Source organism: Mobula hypostoma, chromosome 23, assembly GCF_963921235.1.
Source record: "Mobula hypostoma chromosome 23, sMobHyp1.1, whole genome shotgun sequence".
Taxonomy (NCBI): Eukaryota; Metazoa; Chordata; class Chondrichthyes; order Myliobatiformes; family Myliobatidae; genus Mobula; species Mobula hypostoma.
This window is the reverse complement of record NC_086119.1, coordinates 16,164,340-16,184,710: the sequence shown is the minus strand read 5'-3', so window position 1 is coordinate 16,184,710 and position 20,371 is coordinate 16,164,340. Positions and strand designations below refer to the sequence as shown.

The window sequence follows — 20,371 nt, the reverse complement described above, 5'->3', positions numbered from 1 at the left end:
CATCAGGACTGAGAACATCGACCATTTATTCCTCTCCATTGATACTGCCTGACCCACTGAATTCCTCCAGCATTTGTGGTTCGTAATGCAGAATTATTTCATTGTACAGTGAGCACAAAGCTCCAGCAACCCATGCATTCATGAGACATACCAGAAGGTACACATTATTACACAGGAAACAGTTTACTTTACACAACAAGGGAAGGGCTAGATTAATTGTGGGGTAGCTTAGCCTCGGTTAAAACAACATAGTTGGCCGAAGGGCCCCATGTTGTATTCTACTTGTTCATTTAATAAGATTGCTGTTTCTCGTATTTATTTTCTTAGACAGAGGAGGTCATTGGGCCCATCAAGTCTATGCTAGCTCTCATCAGTCCCATTGCACACCTATTTCCCTGAAACTCTACCTCTCACCTGCCCATCAGCTCCACCCTGATTGGTACACCCATCTACACATTAGGGACAATTTACCAACGTGCCTGTGGGGAATGGAAGGACACTGATGTCTCGCGGGAGAAGGTGCAGGCTCCACACGGACAGTCCTGGAAGTCGGGATCAAACCAGATCTGCAGGAGTTGCGAGGCGCCAGCTCGATTTGCCTCTTGACCTGAGGCAGCGGGGTGTGGCTGTGAAAGGAATCTCGAGCATTTTTGCACTTTGGTCCATGAATGTGCTTCCTTACCTCCAGCTTTGCAAACTTCTCGGACTTGTAGCAGGCCGACTCCGCGTTGATGAGCTTCGTGAGAAGGAACTCTCTGAACTCAGGGCCCTGGGCATAAAAAAGTGGGGACATTCAGGGGCTTAGTTTCTAAGTGAAGTCATCCAGCATTCTGAAGGAACCATTGCCTCTACAGATCCCCATCTCCATCGTCTTCCCCTGCAGCCACAAGTGATATACCACCTACCCGTCTAACTCCTCCCGCCCTGCCACCTGCAGAGACACAGACTTCATCCAGGTGAAGCGACAATTCACTTTATTTAGCACAGTAACAGGTGCTTCTGGCCCAATCACACACGACCAATTAACTTACTAATCCAAACAACAGGAGTTCTGCAGATGCTGGAAATTCAAGCAACACACATAAAAGTTGCTGGTGAATGCAGCAGGCCAGGCAGCATCTCTAGGAAGAGGTGCAGTCGACGTTTCAGACCGAGACCCTTCGTCAGGACTAACTGAAGGAAGAGTGAGTAAGGGATTTGAAAGTTGGAGGGGGGAGGGGGAGATCCAAAATGATAGGAGAAGACAGGAGGGGGAGGGGAGTCCTTTTGGATCTCCCCCTCCCCCCTCCAACTTTCAAATCCCTTACTCACTCTTCCTTCAGTTAGTCCTGACGAAGGGTCTTGGCCTGAAACGTCGACTGCACCTCTTCCTAGAGATGCTGCCTGGCCTGCTGCGTTCACCAGCAACTTTTATGTGTGTAACTTACTAATCCATATGTCTTTGGACTGTGGGAGGAAACCGGAACACCTGGAGGAAACCCATGCTGTCACAGGGAGAGCGTACAAATGCCTTACAGACAGCAGCGGGAATTGAACCCGGCTCGCAGGTGTTTTAATAGTGTTACACTGCCATGCCACCTCGTCTACAATTGGCCTGCAGCAGATGTGATGTTCATAGCTCTCCAAATGCCCTTGGATCACCTGGACAATGTGAATGGTCAAGATTTTGTTTATTGACTACAGCTCAGCATTTAACACCATCATTCCTACTGTCCTGATTGAAAAGCTACAGAACCTGGGCCTCTGTACCTCCCTCTGCAACTGGATCCTCGACTTCATGACTGGAAGACCACAATCTGCGCGGATTGGTAATGACATCTCTACCTCGTTGACAATCAACACTGGCACAGCACAGAGGTGTGTGCTTGGCCCACTGCTCTACTCTCTCTACACCCATGACTGTGTGGCTAGACATAGCTCAAATGCCATCTATAAATTTGCTGATGATACAACCATTGTTGGCAGAATTTCAGGTGGTGCAAAAGAGCATACAGGAGCAAGATACACATACAAAATACTGGAGGAACTCAGCAGACCAGGCAGCATTTGGGGAAAGAGTACAGTTGATGTTTCCGGCTGGAAGTGTCCTGCCGAATGGTTTCAGCCCAAAACGTCGACTGTACTCTTTTCCTAGATACTGTCTGGCCTGCTGAGTTCCTCCAGCATTTTGTGTGTGTTGCTTGGATTTCCCAGCATCTGCAGATTTTCTCTTGTTTGTGACAGGAGCGAGATATACCAGCTAGTTGAGTGGTGTTACAGCAACAACCTTGCATTCTACGTCAATAAGACCAAAAAGCTGATTGTGGACTTCAGAAAGGGTAAGATGAGAGAACACAGACCAATTCTCATAGAGGGATCAGAAATGGAGAGAGTGAGCAATTTCGAGTTCCTGGGTGTCAATATCTCTGAGGACCTAACCTGGACACAACATATTGATGCAGCTATAAAGAAGGAAAGACAGCAGCTATATTTCATTAGGAGTTTGAGGAGATTTAGTTGGTGAACTCAAAAACCTCTACAATTGTACCATGGAGAGCATTCTGACTGGCTGGCGGGGAGGGTGTTACTGCACAGGATCAAAGCAAGTTGCAGAAACTTGTAAAATTAGTCAGCTTCATCATGGGCACCACCCTCCATAGTATCCAAGACATTTCAAGGAGTGGTGCCTTAGGAAGGAAGCGTCCATCATTAAGGATCCCCACCACCCAGGACACGCCCTCTTCACACTGTTACCATCAGGAAGGAAGTACAGAAGCCTGAAGGCACACACTCAGCAATTCAGGAACAGCTTCTTTCCCTCTGCCATCTGATTTCAAAATGGACATTGAACCCATGAACACTGCCTCACTACTTGTTATTTTTGTTTTTTTTGCACTACCTATTTCAACATAACTATTTAATAGATAGATATATACTTAATATAATTCAGTTTTTCTCTATATTTATTTATCATGTATTTTCTTGTACTGCTGCCGTGAAGTTAACAAATTTCACAACATATGCTTGTGATATTAAACCCGATTCTGATTCCGACTCTTCCAGGTTAATATCCTGCATTTGGTATTTGTTACATGATCTCTTCTGTGCTGGAGAAACAACCCTTAGATTGAATAGACATTTTGTCAAACACCTCCATCCAGTCCACAAGGGCAGCTCTGAGCTTCCAGTTGTCTGTCACTTTAATTCTTCTCTGCTTCCCCACTCTGACATCACTGCCCTTGGCCTATTATACTGTTCTAATAAAGCCCAATGTTAACTCAAGGAACAGCTTCTCATCTTTTCACTGGACACATTACTGCCCTCAGGATTGGGTTCTGCAATATCAGATAACCTAGTTGTGTCACGAGAGGTGATGGATGGCCAACTCAGCTTCTTTCTCTCCACAGATGCTGTTTGGTCTTCGGGGTAATTCCAGCATGCTCTGTAAATTCAGATTTCCATTACCTGTGGAGTTGCACTCCTCACACCCAAATGAGGAGGAATTTCTTTAGCAATAGGGCGGTGAATCCGTAGAGTTCTTGATCACAGGTGACTGTGGAACCAAGACAATCGGTATTTTGCAAGCGGAGGGTGGTGGGTTCCGATTTGTAAAGGCGTCAAAGACGATGGGGAGGAGGCAGGAGAATGGGCTTGAGAAGGCTAATAAATCAGCCATGATGGAATGGGCGAGGAGACTCAATGGGCGAAAGGGCCTTATTCTGCTCCTAGGTCTTATGGTTTCACAGACTTGTTACATGATCTTTCCTGCTCTCCTTTCTTTCCTATATCCTCTATTATCTCCTATTTATACATCCACCGGATGGATTGGCTGGGATTAACAAGATTTCACCATCTTCTCTCAAGCAGCATCAATGGCGTTTCTCTTCGTCTCCATCCTTTCACAGATATTCCCATTGTTCTCCCTGCCCTTCCCTTCTCTTCAACTTAAAATGTTTGATTTTTAACTTTACTCAGTTCCAATGAAAGATCATTGAACTGATACTTTAAATCTCTTTTTCTTTCTCTTTTGCTGCTGCCTGACCTGCTGAGTATTTCTAGCATTTTTGTTTTGATTTTAGATTCTAGCATCTACAATATTTTTGCTTTTAGAATATGCCCAATCATTTCCCATTGCTACACTAAGGAAACAAGAGATCAGATGATCTCCCCACAGGCACAAGAAAGAGAAACCAGCTATTAACATTCATTAACCCTCCAAGAGGACCACAACCTTGTCAGTGGGTTTGGAGGTTTGAATGCCTCAATGACCAGAGAGCTTTGCCGGCTGGAGTTAGGGCTTCATGCTTTGGCTCTTGGTAGGGTCACCCATGCCAAACAGGTCAAAGGGTAGAGGCCAGACTTAGAGTGGTCCACCGATCCTCCAGGTTTGGGGGTTCAGCTCAGGGCTAACAACCCTGACAGGTAAGACAAAATTGCTACGGAAACAGCAATGAAGAATTTTTCTACATCTGAGTGCAATGGTATTCCTGAGTCTCCACCCGGGACTTGCAAGACTGACAGTAGCGAAAACCAAAAGGAAGCCCTGAACACTGCCAGAAATGGAAGACCTTCATTGTCAGTGGCAAAGCAGAAAGTAAGTAATGTCATTAATGAAAAGTGTGCAGTACTGCTTGCAACTGGAATGGTACACGACCACTGTACCATAATAAAACCAGCAGATTAACAATTGTAGGTACTAGGGACATCAGTGGGGCATTCATTGGTTGTAAAATCTCTAAGTACCCGTAAATCAAACTTCGAAACCAGGTTAAGTATGAAATCAGGTGTAACCCTCTCACCCCAGGTGAATACAAGCTAACAGCAACATAACTCTCCAATGCATAGGAATGACAATGACAAGGACATTTCCAATAAATAAACGTGTCTGGGGTAAATTTGTTTCGGGTAAGCACAAACATAAAAGTTTGAATGTCCCTTTAAGGGACAGTAGGACTGTTACTTGTCTGAACACTGACACACCCATGCAAATTTACTGTTCATCAGGAAGCAATAATTAACCTCACACCAGTATAAACTTAAATTACAATTGTATTGACAAACTGTTTTAAACTATAACAAACACAATGATACTATATAATACAAAATAAAGAAAGGGGTTCATCATATACATGAAAATATTAGTTTATAATATGCACATAACCGTTGGAGCTCATTGCTGCATAATCAGTCTGGTATGCTTCACTTTGCAAACTCACGGTACTGAAGAATTCTGCCTGGAAACCCAGACCAAGCAAAACATACATGAATATCCACGCAACATCCAAGGACAAGATGTTGAACTTACTCCAAGGTCGTGTGCTAGCTAACTTACTAAAAATATCTGCACATTCTCCAGGAGAACACTGCCCAATAGGTACAAGTCTACCTTAGTGACACACACAAAAATGTTGGAAGAACTCAGCACGTCAGGCAGCATCTTTGTAGGAATTTGACGTTTCGGGCCGAGACCCTTTATCAGGACTGCAAAAGAAGGGGGAAGAAGCCAGAAAGGGAATTGTCTTATCCAACCACAATCTGCACATTCCATAAGCAGTCTGGTAAAGGTTGCTAAACTACTTCCAATGCCTTAACACTTTTCCTTAAATCAGAAAGTCAGTACTGTACACAGTATGCCAGATATGGGCTCACAAATTCTCTCCATGCTTTACTTTGTTTCCAATGCCGTTAGGAACAGTTGTCCCCGAGAACTCATTGGTCCTTTGTGCAAGGTAAAGGCTGTGTTAAGTAAAGGATGTTTATCCCGCACTTACACAATACGCAGCTTCAAGTTCCTGGGTGTCAAGAACTTTGAAGATCAAACCTGGTCCCAGCATATTGATGTAGTTATAAAGGAGATAAGACAGCAGCTATACTTCATTAGGAGTTCAAAGAGATTTGGCACGTCAACAAATAACCTCAAAAACTTCTATAGATGTACCGTGGAGAGTACTCTGACAGACTGTATTGCTGTCTGGTATGGGGAGGCTACTGCACAGGACCGAAAGAAGCTGCAGAGGGTTGTAAATCTAGTCAGCTCCATCTTGGGTACTAGCCTACAAAGTACCCAGGACATCTTCAGGGAGTGGTGTCTCAGAAAGGCAGCGTCCATCATTAAGGACCTCCAGCACCCAGGGCATGCCCTTTTCTGTTACCATCAGGTAGGAGGTACAGAAGCCTGAAGCCACACACTCAGCGATTCAGGAACAGCTTCTTCCCTTCTGCCATCCAATTCCTAAATGGACATTGAACCTTTGGACACTGCCTCACTTTTTTTAATACACAGTATTTCTGTTTTTTGCATGTTCTTTTAATCTATTCAATATATGTATACTGTAATTGATTTACTTATTATTGTTGCTATTTTATTTCAATTATTATTCTTTTTCTATATTATATATTGCATTGAACTGCTGCTGCTAAGTTAACAAATTTCACGTCACGTGCTGGTGATAATAAATCTGATTCTGATTCTGAATTACAAATACATTACGTGTCTTACCTTCTTAAACACTGGAGGGCTTGGCAGTAGAGGGCCAAAGTGACGAACGCCCTCACGAGCGGTTACTGAAACCTGGCAAGAGTTAAGATGATTATCATGAGTGCTTTCTGAATGAATCTAAGCCCACGAGATTGAGATGGCTGTTATCCAAACATCAGTTCAGTCAAGATCACACCTACTGTAACTTCTGTTGGGAAGAGTAACAGGAAAAATATGCAATGTGCTGCTGATCATCTGTAGAAGGAACCTAACAATAAGCAACCTTCTCATCTCCTTCACTCCCTACAGATGGACGAGGTTACCGGCCATGTCAACCCTAGACCCACAGACGTAGGTGGTGCTGTCACAGGATAAGCAGTCAGTCATTTAGGACAAGCTTGAGGAGAAATTTCTTTACTCCATTCTCAACTTGAGTGGGCTGTGGGGTCACTGAGGTTAAGGATCAGGTGTGGATAACTCACCTCAACTCTGAACTGATTCCACAATCTACAGACTCAGTTTTCAAGGACCCTACGACATATATTCTCAGTATTATTTATTTATTTGCACAATGGTTGCTCGTCAGTCTTAGTTTATGTATTGTTTTATTTGTGTATAGTCCTGGGCCTAACATGCAAGTGAAGAAAGCACAGCAGCACCTCTACTTCCTTTGGAGTCTAAGAAGATTTAGCATGACATTCAAAACTCTGACAAACTTCTATAGATGGGTAGTGGAGAGTGTATTGGCTGACTGCGTCACAGCCTGCTATGGAAACACCAATGCCCTTTAATGGAAAATTCCAACAAAAAGTAGTGGATATGCCCAGTCCATCACAGGTAAAGCTCCACCCCCACCATTGAGTCATCAACATGAAACGTTGTCACAGGAAAGCAACATCCATCATCAGGGACCCCCACCACCCAGGACGTACTCTCTGTTGCCATCAGGTACGGGAGCCTCAAGACCCACACCACCAGGTTCATGAATACTTATTACCCCTCAACAACCAGGCTCTCAAACCAAAGGGGATCACTTCACTCAACTTCACTTGCCCTATCACTGAAACGTTCCCACAACTGATAACTCACTTTCAAGGACTCTTCATTTCATGTTCTCAATATTTATTGCTTATTTATTTATTATTATTATTATTTCTTCTTTCTTTTCGTATTTTGTATTTCCTCCCGGGAGGGGGGAGAAGATGGCGGCGCGACGACAGCGCGCACAGCCATTTCGGTGATGAATATCTGTTATCTGTCAAGTAGGGGACTGTGCACAATTGTGATTTGATGGAGAGAGACGTGAGAGCACAGCGGAACATCTGGAAAACTTCTGAAATGCCTGCTTCGCTGCCGCTGCTACTGTGTGGTAACCGGACTCTCCGGAGCTGAAGGCCTGGAAATCCTCGGCTTTGCGTGTTTCAGCGGCCGGGGAGAGGTCGAAGGCGCTCGGCAGAGGAATGCGCTCGGGGGGCTGTATCGGAGATGCTGGTTGGAAGCTCGGAGCTTTCGGATGGATGGACTCAGGGTCGGCTGCTTCCAAGGTATCGGCAAGTTGATGGTGCCTGGAGGTTTATGGCAGGGAGTTTCTCCCTTTTGCCGCCTGCTATCGGGGACTCGGGAGTCGATCGACTCGGGACTTTGAGACTTTTTTTTACTGTGCCTATGGTCTGTTCTTTATCAAATTATGGTATTGCTTTGCACTGCTGTAACTATATGTTATAATTATGTGGTTCTGTCAGTGTTAGTCTTTGATCTGTCTTGTTTTCTGTGATATCACGCCGGAGAAACATTGTATCATTTCTTAATGCATGTATGCATTTCTAAATGACAATAAAAGAGGACTGAGTGTTCACATAATCTAATCTAATCTAATCTAACTTGCAGAATTTATTGCCTTTTACACACTGGTTGTAGGTGTGGTCTTTAATGGATTCTATTAAGTTTATTACTCTATTAGGGGTTTATTGAATATGCCCAGAAGAAAACGAATCTCAGAGTTATACATGGTGATATATATGTCCTTTGATAATAAATTTACTTTGAACTTTTTCGTAAACTCTACTCTGTTTTCCAGTAAGTGCCTGCAAGAAAATAAATCTCAAGGTAGTATGTGGTGACATACACATAGATTGATGATAAACGTAAATTTACTTTGACTTTGGTCTGATTGAATGGTGGACCAGGCTCCACTAGCTGAATGGTCTGGTCTAATTTTTGTTTTGTCACGTGTAATTAGAATAATTTCAGTACAGTTTACCTTATAAGTTGTCTCACTTGGACTGGAGGCCTCGAGCTGTACCACGATGTAGGCATGAAGGAAGTTTGAAGCGATCATATCCGGAACGAAAGGGGTGTTTTCCTCTTGGAACACGAGTGCCACGATGTCATTCCCTATGTGCCGTTTCCTCTGTAGCTGTGACAGAGATACTGAAAAATTAGCCAAGCAAAAGGGTTGGGAAGAAGCAGCAACATACGTCAGTACTGGAGAGAGAAGTATTCTGAGTCACTATTATGATAGTTTGGGTGGTGTCCATTTATTAAGCTCATGCCTCTTGTGAAAGCTTTGACTCATTCTGAGTAGAAGGGCAACGTCAGATACTTATCCTAGAAAATATTAGGCATGTGTAAAGGCTCTGGAGGATGGAAAACTGGTCAGGACTGGTGAGTGTTACACCCAAGGATAATCCACAATCACTGGCCACTTTATTAGGTACACTTGCTTGTTAATACAAATATTAAATCAGCCAGTCGTGTGGGGGGAACTCAATGCATAAAAACATGCAGACATATCAAGAGGTTCAGTTGTTGTTCAGACCAAACATCAGAATGGGGAAGAAATGTGATCGAAGTGACTTTGACCATGGAATGATTGTTGGTTTGAGTATCTCAGAAACTGCTGAACTCCTGAGATTTTCATGCACAGGTCTCTAGAGCTTACAGAGAATGGCGTGAGAAACAAAAATCATCCAGTGAGCGGCAGTTTGGTGGGTGAAAACAATTTGTTAATGAGAGAGCTCAGAGGAGAATGGCCAGGCTGGTTCAATCAGTAACTCAAATAGCCGTGCTTTAAAACAGTGATGTGCAGAAGATTATTTCTGAACATCAAACATTGAAAAGGATGGGCTACAGCATCAGAAAACCACACCGGGTTTCACTCCTGTACTGAAGAAAGTTGCCACAGTGAGCGAATGGACACTTTCCACCAGAATCGTCAAATGACGTTTAGGAGAGGAAAGTGTTTATCAATTGCTCTTCACCCTGGCTCCAGGCCAAAAATCCCAATCTGTTCACCAGTTAGGTTCAGCGGTGACGTGGGATCCACTGCAGAGCGTGGTTGCAGCCATCGTCTCATCACTGTGGGGAATTGTGCCACTGGCTGTATTATTCATCTCTCATTAAAAAACCCATGCAGTAGTCTTGGCAGGACGAAGTCTGTGGAAATGGAACATCAGGGCATAATGAATCGATGAAACTGAAATGATTGGACAGGTGGCATGAACAAAATGCTTCACCTCATTCCAGAAACTATGGCCACAAATACCTTGGAGTCATGGACAATTAGAGATTTAAAAGGTCATTCAACCATCATATCTATGCCATTTGAGAAAGTGCTGTCCTCCCTAATCTGCCCTAATAGTCTGCAGGCCTACACGTGTTTGTCTAAGTCCTGTTTAAATGTGATGAAGGTTTTTCCTCTTACAGGCAGTGAATTCCAGACCCCAACCACCCTCTGAGAAGCTTTTCTTTCCAATTTTGCAAATTACTTGAAGTACAACGCCATCCCCTCCTCCCTGACTTTTGACATCCCTGCTGTGGGAAATAAGTTATTAAGGACCAGGCCCCATCAGCTGTGGGGGAGAGAATCATGGGTAATGTTTGCATTCATTGATCTTTCAGTGATTGTCACCATTTGGAACTGCATGTATATTGGTATTGATATTGATTTATTATTGTCACGTCACCAAGATACAGTAAAAAGCTTATCTTACCTACTGTTCATACTGAACAGATCATTAAACTGCACATTGAGCTGGAATAAAGTAAAAGAGTGACAATGCAGAACAAAGGCATCAAGGGCATCTCAACAAGGCTGCATCTATCATTAAAGACCTTCCCCATCTGGGACATGCCCTCTTCTCATTTTAACCATCAGGGACAAGGTACGGGAGCCTGAAGACACACCCTCAATGCTTTCGGAACACTACTTCTTCCCCTCCTCCGGTTTCCCTCGACCAGATTTGTGAATGGTTGGGGAACCCGTGAAGTCTACCTCGCGATTTTGCTTTTCTTTTTAGACTATAAGACCATAAGACAAAGGAGCAGAAGTAGGCCATTCGGCCCATCGAGTCTGCTCCGCCATTTTATCATGAACTGATCCATTTTATCCTATTTAGTCCCACTGCCCCACCTTCTCACCATAACCTTTGATGCCCTGGCTACTCAGATACCTATCAATCTCTGCCTTAAATACGCCCATGCACTGTTTTTAATAGTGGTTGATGACTCTGTGGCCGTTCTTCGTTGCTGCAATCTTTACAACCTCTTTCAACCTTAAAATAATCCAACGTAACCAACTAATCTGAGAGATGGAGATTGTGCACAGGAGAGACTGTGGTTATGAGGAGAGATTGAACAGGTTGAGGACCAAAACACACGGAGGGGAAATTTGTACAAAATTATGCCTGCTGGTCATTCCTCAGACTAGCAGGAATGGATCCAAGTTAATTAGTACACAGGATTAGAGGGGAATTGAGAAATTTATTTTTCACCCACACTCTGGTTGGGAGTCTGAAAGTTACCTCCCAGTAGGGTGGTGCATACAGATATACCACATTTAAAAATCACCCTGATGAACCCTTGAAGAGACAGGCTACAGAAATCAGCCCTTGGCTGTTACATCTATAATGATCTGAATGGCCAGCTTCTGAACCCCAGGCCTCTAGGATTACCTTGTTGGAATGACTTTTCAGACTGACAGCTGAATTTACCCAGTGTTGTGATACGCCAGTTCGATTTCTCTCTGACCTTCCTCCTTTCACTAACACAAACCAAGTTGAAACTTCATTATTTAGAGCTGCACTTCCTGAAAAGCTGAACTAAACTGAAATGTATTAATTCTTTTAGCCTAGTCCTCATGAGGTAGCAACCTTGGGGAAGGGGAGGGATTGTAGAGGTAGTCTCCTAATTGCTTGCAATAGTTACTGGGCTCAAATCAGCTTCTATCCTGCTGTTATAAGACTATCGAACAGTTTCCAAGTACAATAAGAGTGGACTCTTGAACCTGTAATTTATTTTGCTATGGCCTTGCACTTTATTGTCATCCTGTGTTGCACTTTCTCTGACACTGTAACACTTTATTCTTTATTCTGTTATTGTTTTACCCCGTACTGTCTCCACGCACAGTTCAGGTGAATTGATTTGAATGAATGGCATGCCAGACAAGATTTTCAATGTACCTTGATACATGGCACAATATTAAACCAATTTAGAAAATTTATCACACAGAGTGAGGCCCTTTGGTCTATCATGTCGAGGCCTGGAGTTCAGGTTCTGTCATCAGCCACTCTACAGTCAGTGCCGGAGACTGAAGCCCAAAGATCAATCGGAAGTCTGGAAGCCCAGTGGCCAAAGTCCGGAAACTGGAGGCCCAGAGGCCTGTTCTGGGGTTACAGGACTGTCTATGTGTGTGTGTGGGGGTGGGAGGGAGATAAGGGGCTTGTTTTCCTGCTGTCGTTTTGTTGCTTGTTGAGCCTTGTGTTCTGTTACACATTGTGGGCATGCTGTGTTGGTGTCGGAGTGTGTGGTGACAGTACAGACGGCCCACGGCACATCCTTGGCTTGTGCTGGTAGTTAACACAAACACATTTCACTGTGCACTTTGATGTACATGTGATAAATAAATGAATCTCAGTGTCTATGCTGGTTGAAAAAGAGTGATCCAGTCTGATCACACAGTCTAGCTCGACACACGTACTGTTACAATGTGAGGTGGCCGCTGCCTTTATCAGACAGTCAGTTCCAGTCCTGTTCCAGGGTCTTCAGCAGAAATGTTGACTGTCCCTTCCCCCCACAGATTCTCTTTCACCTGCTGAATTATAGAGTCCATGCTGACAAATGTACCTTCCTGACTGAGCTCCATTTGACAGTATTTGGCCCATATACGCCTGAAACTCCCTATCCACAATACCATAAGACATAGGAACAGAATTAGGCCATTCGTCCCATCGAGTTTGCTCCGTCATTTCATCATGGCTGATTTATTATCCCCCTCAACGTTATTTTCCTGTCTTCTCCCTGTAACCTTTGACACCCTTAGTCATCAAGAACCTATCAACATCTGCTTTAAATATATCCTGTCCACATCTCAGCGGTACTCACCTCTACCATTTCCTCTGGCAGCTCACCCCACATTCATACACGCTCTGTGTGGAAAACTTGTCCCTCAGGTCCCTTTTAAGCCTTTCCCCGCTCACCTTAAACCTTCTCCCTCTGGTTTTAGACTCGCTTATTCTGGGAGATGGACTTTGACAATCTACCACCCCCACCCCCACGATTTTATAAAGCTCTATAAGGTCACCCCTCAGCCTCCTTTGCTCCAGGGAAAACACGCCCAGTCTTGCAGCAAGTGGTGGCATTCAGTGATCAGCCAGGGCACAGTGGGTTTCCCGACCTTGCCCAGTGCCACTCTGGACTGGCTTTCCATCCTAATCCCACAGAGACTCATTTCCCACAGTCTTGGCTCTCGCACTGCAGATGAACTACGACATCCCAAGGTCTTCCTCAAACATTGGCTGAAAGTATTTCCTCATCTCTTCCTTAATCCTTCAATCATCCATTTTAAGTTTATGCCCACTGGAGTCTGACCACACTGCTGAGGGAAATACGCTCAATGGCTACTTTTTTTAGGTACGCCTGTACACTTGCTCATTAATGGAAGTATCTAATCAGCCAACCATGTGGCAGAAACTCTATGCCTAAAAGCATGTAGGCGTGGTCAAGAGATTCAGATTTTGTTCAGACCAAACATGATCTAAGTGACTTTGACTGTGGAATGATCGTTGATGTTGATCTCCTAGGGTTTTCACGCACAACAATCTCTACAGCAGGGGTTCCCAACCTGTGGTCCATGGACCTCTTGCTTAATGGTATTGGTTCATGGGTTGAGAACCCTGCTCTAGAGTTTACAGAGAATGGTGTGCAAAACAAAAAAACATCCAGTGAGCAGCAGTCCTGTGGGCGAAAATGCCTTGTTACTGAGAGGCCAGTCAGTTCAAGCTGACAGGAAGGTGACAGTAACTCAAATAATTACGCGTTACAACAGTGGTGTGCAGAACAGCATCTCTGAACACACAGGATGTCAAATCTTGAAGTGGATGGACGGCAGCACCATAAGACCATGAACATACACCCAGTTGATAGTTTATTAGGCACAGGCGATAACTAATTAATTGGACACTGAGAATAGGTCCTTCGTATATTTAGATTTGGAAAGCTGCGCATTGAAGTAACACCACAAGCATGATTTCAAATGCATGTTCTCCATAGCTATGTTTAGACCGTCAGGAGAAACGCCCTTTCACTGCCCCTCACTACATCCAATTACCACATCTGAGGAAGAAGCCACAAGTTAAGGCTCAGTAAACGGTGAAGAGCATTTCAGAAACAGAAGAGGTTCTGCAGACGCTAGAAATCTAGAGCAACACCCACGAAATGCTGGAGGATCTCATCAGGTCAGGCAGCATCTATGGAGGGGCGTGAACAGTCAACGTTGCAAGCCAACACCCTTCGACAGGACCTGATTAGGAAGTAGATTTCAGCTGCTGAACTTTGTGAGGTGAAATTAAGGAAGTTATAATTACTTAATTTGAATAAGGGAATTTTTTTCCTGCTTTCAGATTTACTGAAGATGGAGTTCAATCAGATTTACAAAAAAAATCACTGTGATAGCTTTTATATAGCGGGAAACACGATCAAACTGCAGAAGGCAGAATTGAGAACAGGCATCATTCACAAAGGAAAAAGTCCATTAGCCAATGAGCAGGATAGACAGACAGAAATGGTGTAGGTTTTAAGAGGAACGTGACTGAGTGACGGTCAATCAGGGACGCAGCAGTACAGAGCACTCTCGTTCTGCACTGTTACGGTACTGAACAGGTCCAGCAAGAGCACAAAACATATTGCTGGGGAACACCCACAAAATGCTGAACGTTCTCACCAGGTCAGGTAGCATTTGCAGAGGGAAAGAAACAGTTGATGTTTATCAGGACCAAAATGTCACCTGTTTATTGTGTTCTGTGTTGTTCTGCCAGTACTCCAGTATTCTGTGTGTGTGTTACTCAAGCTTTCCAACACCTGTAGACTCTCTTGGGCATATAAACTGCCGCAGGAGCTCGGCGGCTCAGGCAGCCCAGGACCCTGCATCAAGAGTGAGGGTGCTAAAGGGAGGTGGAGAGTGTGAAGGGATGAGGGGGAGGGGAGAGGCAGGTAATCCAGGTGAGGAGGGAGAAGGTGGGGGAAGGAGGGAGGTCGAATTGGGAGGCTGTAGCTGGCTGGTGATGGGTAGAGAGAGAGAGAGAGAGAGAGAGAGAGAGAGAGAGGGGGGGCAGACAGAGACATGTGGAAAGAAGGGATGATGGAAGTGTTGGCTGGATTAGAGTGCATTGCTCACTTTCAGATTAATTTACTGATCACAGGTTCATCAAAACATACAGTGAAATGCTTCATTTATGTTAACAACAACGCAACCTCGGGTGTGCTGGGGACGGCCCACAAGTGTCGCCACACATTCTAGCACCAACCCAGCATGTCCACGATGCTCGGCAGAACAACACAGAACACAACAAGCCCCTGTTCCACCCACCTACCCATGCACACACAAGGACAGTCATCCAACCCCAGTCTTTTTCTGACAGTCATTGATTTTATCACTATATTGAATAAGACCATGAAACAAGAGTACCACCCAGCCAGTCGGCCCCTCACACCTACTCCACCACTCAATGAGATCATGGCTGGTCATTTACCCTAGTGGTACCTGAGGTTTTGAGGGAGAAGTGGTCATTGTGGAGGAGTCATTGAAGCTGTCACTGGGACAAAATGCCAGGTAAATCTTCCTTTGGCACAAAGGACAGCTCAGTTATTTAGGCCTCTGCTGTCAGGAATATTCCAAGAGGGGCAAATAACTAAATATTTCAAAAAGATAAAGATTTGGGGAAATGAATACTCCATTTGGTAAAACCCAATGGAATAGCCCCTTCTTTCCTTGAACAGAGCTGGAATCTTACAGGCCACATCTCTCTCAATATAAATTCAATTCCCTGATCTTTTAGACCCTCGTTTACTTGTGGCTCAAGCAACAATAAAGAAGTTATTGCCCTTGACGTTCTGTAATTTCCCCCCTTCATTATGGTGGGTGAGGGGAGTAACAAAGATGTTACCAGAACCAGGGAATTTTACAGGAAAGATTGATTAATCCGGGCAGTTGGTTTGGGAAGAGAGATTTTAGATTTAGATTCATTCTCCTAATCACATGTACACCCAAACAGAGCAAAATGCCCCATTTCCGTAACAACGAACACAATTTAAGGATGTGCTGGGGGCAGCCCGCAAGTGTTGCCTCACATTCTGGCCTACAGGGCTGAGCAGGAAGAGCTGTGGCAGGATGTTCCAGGAAGCGGTTTCACTGAATTGTGTAATACATGAGGACCTGGAGGCAATGGATTTACACCCTTTAGTAGGAAGGTGAATTAGAGGGAGCACAGATTTCCCAATCAGTGGACGGGCTGGAAAGGAGGTGAGGTTTTGTTTCAGGTAGTCTGGTGTTCACTTCCTAAAAGGCTCATGGAAGCACAAAACTTCATCACATTTAAAAAGTGCCCAGATGTCGACTTAAAACATAACACAAGCAGTGGCAAGAGCTGTCAAGGGTGTGAAGGGTCAACCAACCTCCCCCTGTAGTCATGAACTTCTATGATTCTATTTGTACGTTTTAGAAGCATGAGGGGTGACCTTATTCAAACCTATAAGACCCTAAGGAAGCTTAGGAGGGTAGATGTTGGATTGTTTTCACTATTCAGAGAGAGTCATGAACAAGGCAACATAGTTACAGGGTAAGGAGCTGGTCATTCAGAGCAGATGCACGTAGAATCTCTTCGCTTGGAAGCTAGCTTATCCCTGGAATTCTCTGTCCCAGCCGGTGGTGGAAGCTGATAGAAGTATTTAAATTGGAGATGGATAAATATTTGAAAGGTTGAGGAGCATAGCGGTATGGAGAAATGGCACAGGCCAACACAGATCAGTCATGGTCACTTTAAGTGGTGGGGCAGGATTGAAAGATCTCATGGTCTACTCCTGCTCCTACTGCCTTGCGTTCTTGTGATGGGGTGAGTGGCTGCATTACAGGCATCTGTCTCTCTTTGAACTCACCTGCTGATTGTCTCCCTCTGTGAAGGGCAGCTTAGTGGAGACATGAAACATTATCTCTCGGTCTTTGAAGACAGTGTAGACAGACTCAGACCCGGTCTGACCATGTGCGACATCGAGGCCTCCTCGGAACCTGTAATAGGAAGGTATTTTACATGCAAGTTGCACCTTCCTCCGCATGAAGGCTTCCAAATCAGAGAATGTTGGTGTATCAACTTTCTCATTTGTAGTGATGTAATACATGGTGAGTACAGAGAATCACTTCCTTCTATAGCAGGATTATAAATAAATGCTTCTGCTATCTTCCTTTCCAACCTTGATACGTTGACTGTTTATTCCCTTCTATACATGCTGCCTGACCAGCTGAGTTCCTCCAGAATTTTGAAGGTGTTGCAAACAATAAGTACTTCCTTTCCACTTGGCCTGCAGTGATCTAAAACTGCTCTGGTTTTAAGAAGCAGATTTTCCTTTCTCAGGACTCCACTCAAACTCAGACATAAAATATCCTCACTCAAAATTATTCTCAGCTTCAAAATAGAAAGGGGGTAGACAATGGGCACAGCTGGCGGAGCTACTGCTTCACAGCTCCAGAGACCTGGCTTTAGCCCTGACCTCAGCTACAGTCCGTGAGGAGTTTGCACATTATCCCTGTGACCACGCATGCTTCCCTCAGGTACTTCAGTTTCTTTCCAAGGAAGTATGGGTTGGTAGGCTAATTGGCCACTGTAAATTACCTTTACCTGCAGGTGCCTATGAGAAGGGAATTAAGTGTCTACGCTTCTGTTCTCCGATGCTTGAAAACAATACAAAATCATCCCATTGAAATCGGTTAAATTCTTTGAAGGTTTGGCAGTGTTGATACTGAGAACCTCTTGACCCTGTATGAAGCATCACATCAGTCCTGATGACCCCAAAGCATCAGCAATTCCCTTCCCCCCACAATACTGCTTGACCCGCTGGGTCGCAGAATCTGGTTTGTTGCTCCAGATTCCAGCATCTGCTGCCTCTTGTGTCTCCATTGACTATGTGCCTTGGGTTCGGATTGGATTGAGTTGAGGATGCATTCAGACAAAGAAATTTGGGTATGGCCTAGGTCAGTACGTCACCCATATGAATATAATTTCCTTATGTGCCCTTTTGTTGATCAATAGCAATATACGTGCACCATAGCCAAACTTTTCTCCACTCTCTGCAGATGTCTCCAAGGTAGTAAAACTACCAGGAGTCTTTGGGCACTGGTCAGGTTCAGACTGGCCATGGTTGAGTGGGATCTTTATTTTTTTTTAAACCCAGGTATATCCTTACAAGGGTGGCAGGGTGGAGATATGTCTCTACCAAAGGAGGTGTAAGGTGCTCCTTCCCCCCGCTAACCTGCAGGTCTAGGTTAGCACACCCCCCACCTCTGATCAGGGTCACGTGAAGCCAAGGGAGCAGATGGTGGATGGTCATATGAGCAGCTGGTGCACATCACAAGTCCTGGTTAAGCAACCACTCATGCCAGGCAGACAATCTCTGAAGAGTATTGATAATGGCTGGGGCCACCCATCTTGTATAAGACACTGCCCAGAAAAAGGCAAACCACCCCTGCAGAAAAATTTGCCAAGAACAATCATGGTCATGGAAGGACCATAATCGCCCACGTTGTAAGACACGGTACAAAACGAACAAACGATATCCTTATAATGATGGCTTCCAGGATGCTGGATAAGTATTAGGCTCAAGGTCTGGGATGAGATTATTTTTCCCAGTCAAAGGGTTGTGAATATTTGGATGTCTGCACACCAGCAAAGTGGATGCCCAGTTTTTGGCTGCATTCAAAGCAGACGTTTGATCTTTGGATTTAAGGGATGAGGAACAGGGTGAGATCGGTGGATAGAGAATGGGAATGAAATGCCAGAAAATAATGAAGGACCCCTACCCACAATGGACATCTGGTCTTCTTACCCCTTCCACTGGGGAGAAGATTCAAAAGCTTGCATCTGCTTGGGCCGGCACTGTAGCACAGTGGTTGGTGAAGTATTTTGCAGCACCCATTACTGGGGTTCAATTCCCTCTGCTGTAAGGACTTTGTACCTTCTCCCCATAACCCTGTGGGTTTCCTCCTACATTCCAACGATGTATGGACTGGGATTAGTGAGTTGTGGGCAAGCTGTGTTGGCGCCAGAAGCATGGCAACCCAGCACAATCCTTGGACTGTGTTACAAGACTATAAGATGTGGGAGCAGAATTAGGCCATTTGGCCCATCGAGTCTGCTCCACCATGGCTGATCTATTTTCCCTCTCAGCCCCAATCTCCTGTCGTCCTTCCGTATCCCTTCCTGCCCTGACTAATCAAGAATCTATCAACCTCTGCCAACGGATACATAAAGACTTGGCCTCCACAGCTGCCTGTGGCAATAAATTCCCATAAAAGTTGCTGGTGAACGCAGCAGGCCAGGCAGCATCTGTAGGAAGAGGTGCAGTCGACGTTTCAGGCCCAGACCCTTCGTCAGGACTAACTGAAGGAAGAGTGAGTAAGGGATTTGAAAGTTGGAGGGGGAGGGGGAGATCCAAAATGATAGGAGAAGACAGGAGGGGGAGGGATGGAGCCGAGAGCTGGACAGGTGATAGGCAAAAGGGATACGAGAGGATCATGGGACAGGAGGTCCGGGAAGAAAGACAAGGGGGGGGACCCAGAGGATGGGCAAGAGTTATATTCAGAGGGACAGAGGGAGAAAGAGGAGAGTGAGAGAAAGAATATGTGTATAAAAATAAATAACAGATGGCGTACGAGGGGGAGGTGGGGCATTAGCGGAAGTTAGAGAAGTCGATGTTAATGCCATCAGGTTGGAGGCTACCCAGACGGAATATAAGGTATTGTTCCTCCAACCTGAGTGTGGCTTCATCTTTACAGTAGAGGAGGTCGTGGATAGACAACAAGTGCTACACATGCCCTTACACTTCCTCCCTCACCACCATTCAGGGCCCCAGACAGTCCTTTCAGGTGAGGCGACACTTCACCTGTGAGTCGGCTGGGGTGATATACTGCATCCGGTGCTCCCGATGTGGCCTTTTATATATTGGAGAGACCCGACGCAGACTGGGAGACCGCTTTGCTGAACACCTACGCTCTGTCCGTCAGAGAAAGCAGGATCTCCCAGTGGCCACACATTTTAATTCCACATCCCATTCCCATTCTGACATGTCTATCCACGGCCTCCTCTACTGTAAAGATGAAGCCACACTCAGGTTGGAGGAACAATACCTTATATTCCGTCTGGGTAGCCTCCAACCTGATGGCATGAACATCGACTTCTCTAACTTCCGCTAATGCCCCACCTCCCCCTCGTACGCCATCTGTTACTTATTTTTATACACACATTCTTTCTCTCACTCTCCTCTTTCTCCCTCTGTCCCTCTGAATATACCTCTTGCCCATCCTCTGGGTCCCCCCCCTTGTCTTTCTTCCCGGACCTCCTGTCCCATGATCCTCTCGTATCCCTTTTGCCT

The 20,371-nt window shown here is 45.0% G+C and overlaps 1 protein-coding gene across 8 annotated transcripts in view; it reads right to left on the bottom strand.

Annotated features, from left to right (window-relative positions):
* Nucleotides 1–20,371, bottom strand: part of LOC134337121 (rap1 GTPase-activating protein 2-like) — a 502,203-nt gene that overhangs the window by 33,554 nt on the left and 448,278 nt on the right. For 7 of the 8 annotated variants that reach the window (XM_063031978.1, XM_063031979.1, XM_063031983.1 and 4 more), the window contains 4 exons: nt 16,886–17,015; nt 8,718–8,873; nt 6,479–6,550; nt 683–769 (listed from right to left, as the gene is read on the bottom strand). In XM_063031978.1, the coding sequence (XP_062888048.1) occupies nt 683–769; nt 6,479–6,550; nt 8,718–8,873; nt 16,886–17,015 (445 nt within the window). The remainder of the gene's footprint in view (nt 1–682; nt 770–6,478; nt 6,551–8,717; nt 8,874–16,885; nt 17,016–20,371) is intronic. The other variant, XM_063031980.1, reaches the window with a different exon arrangement.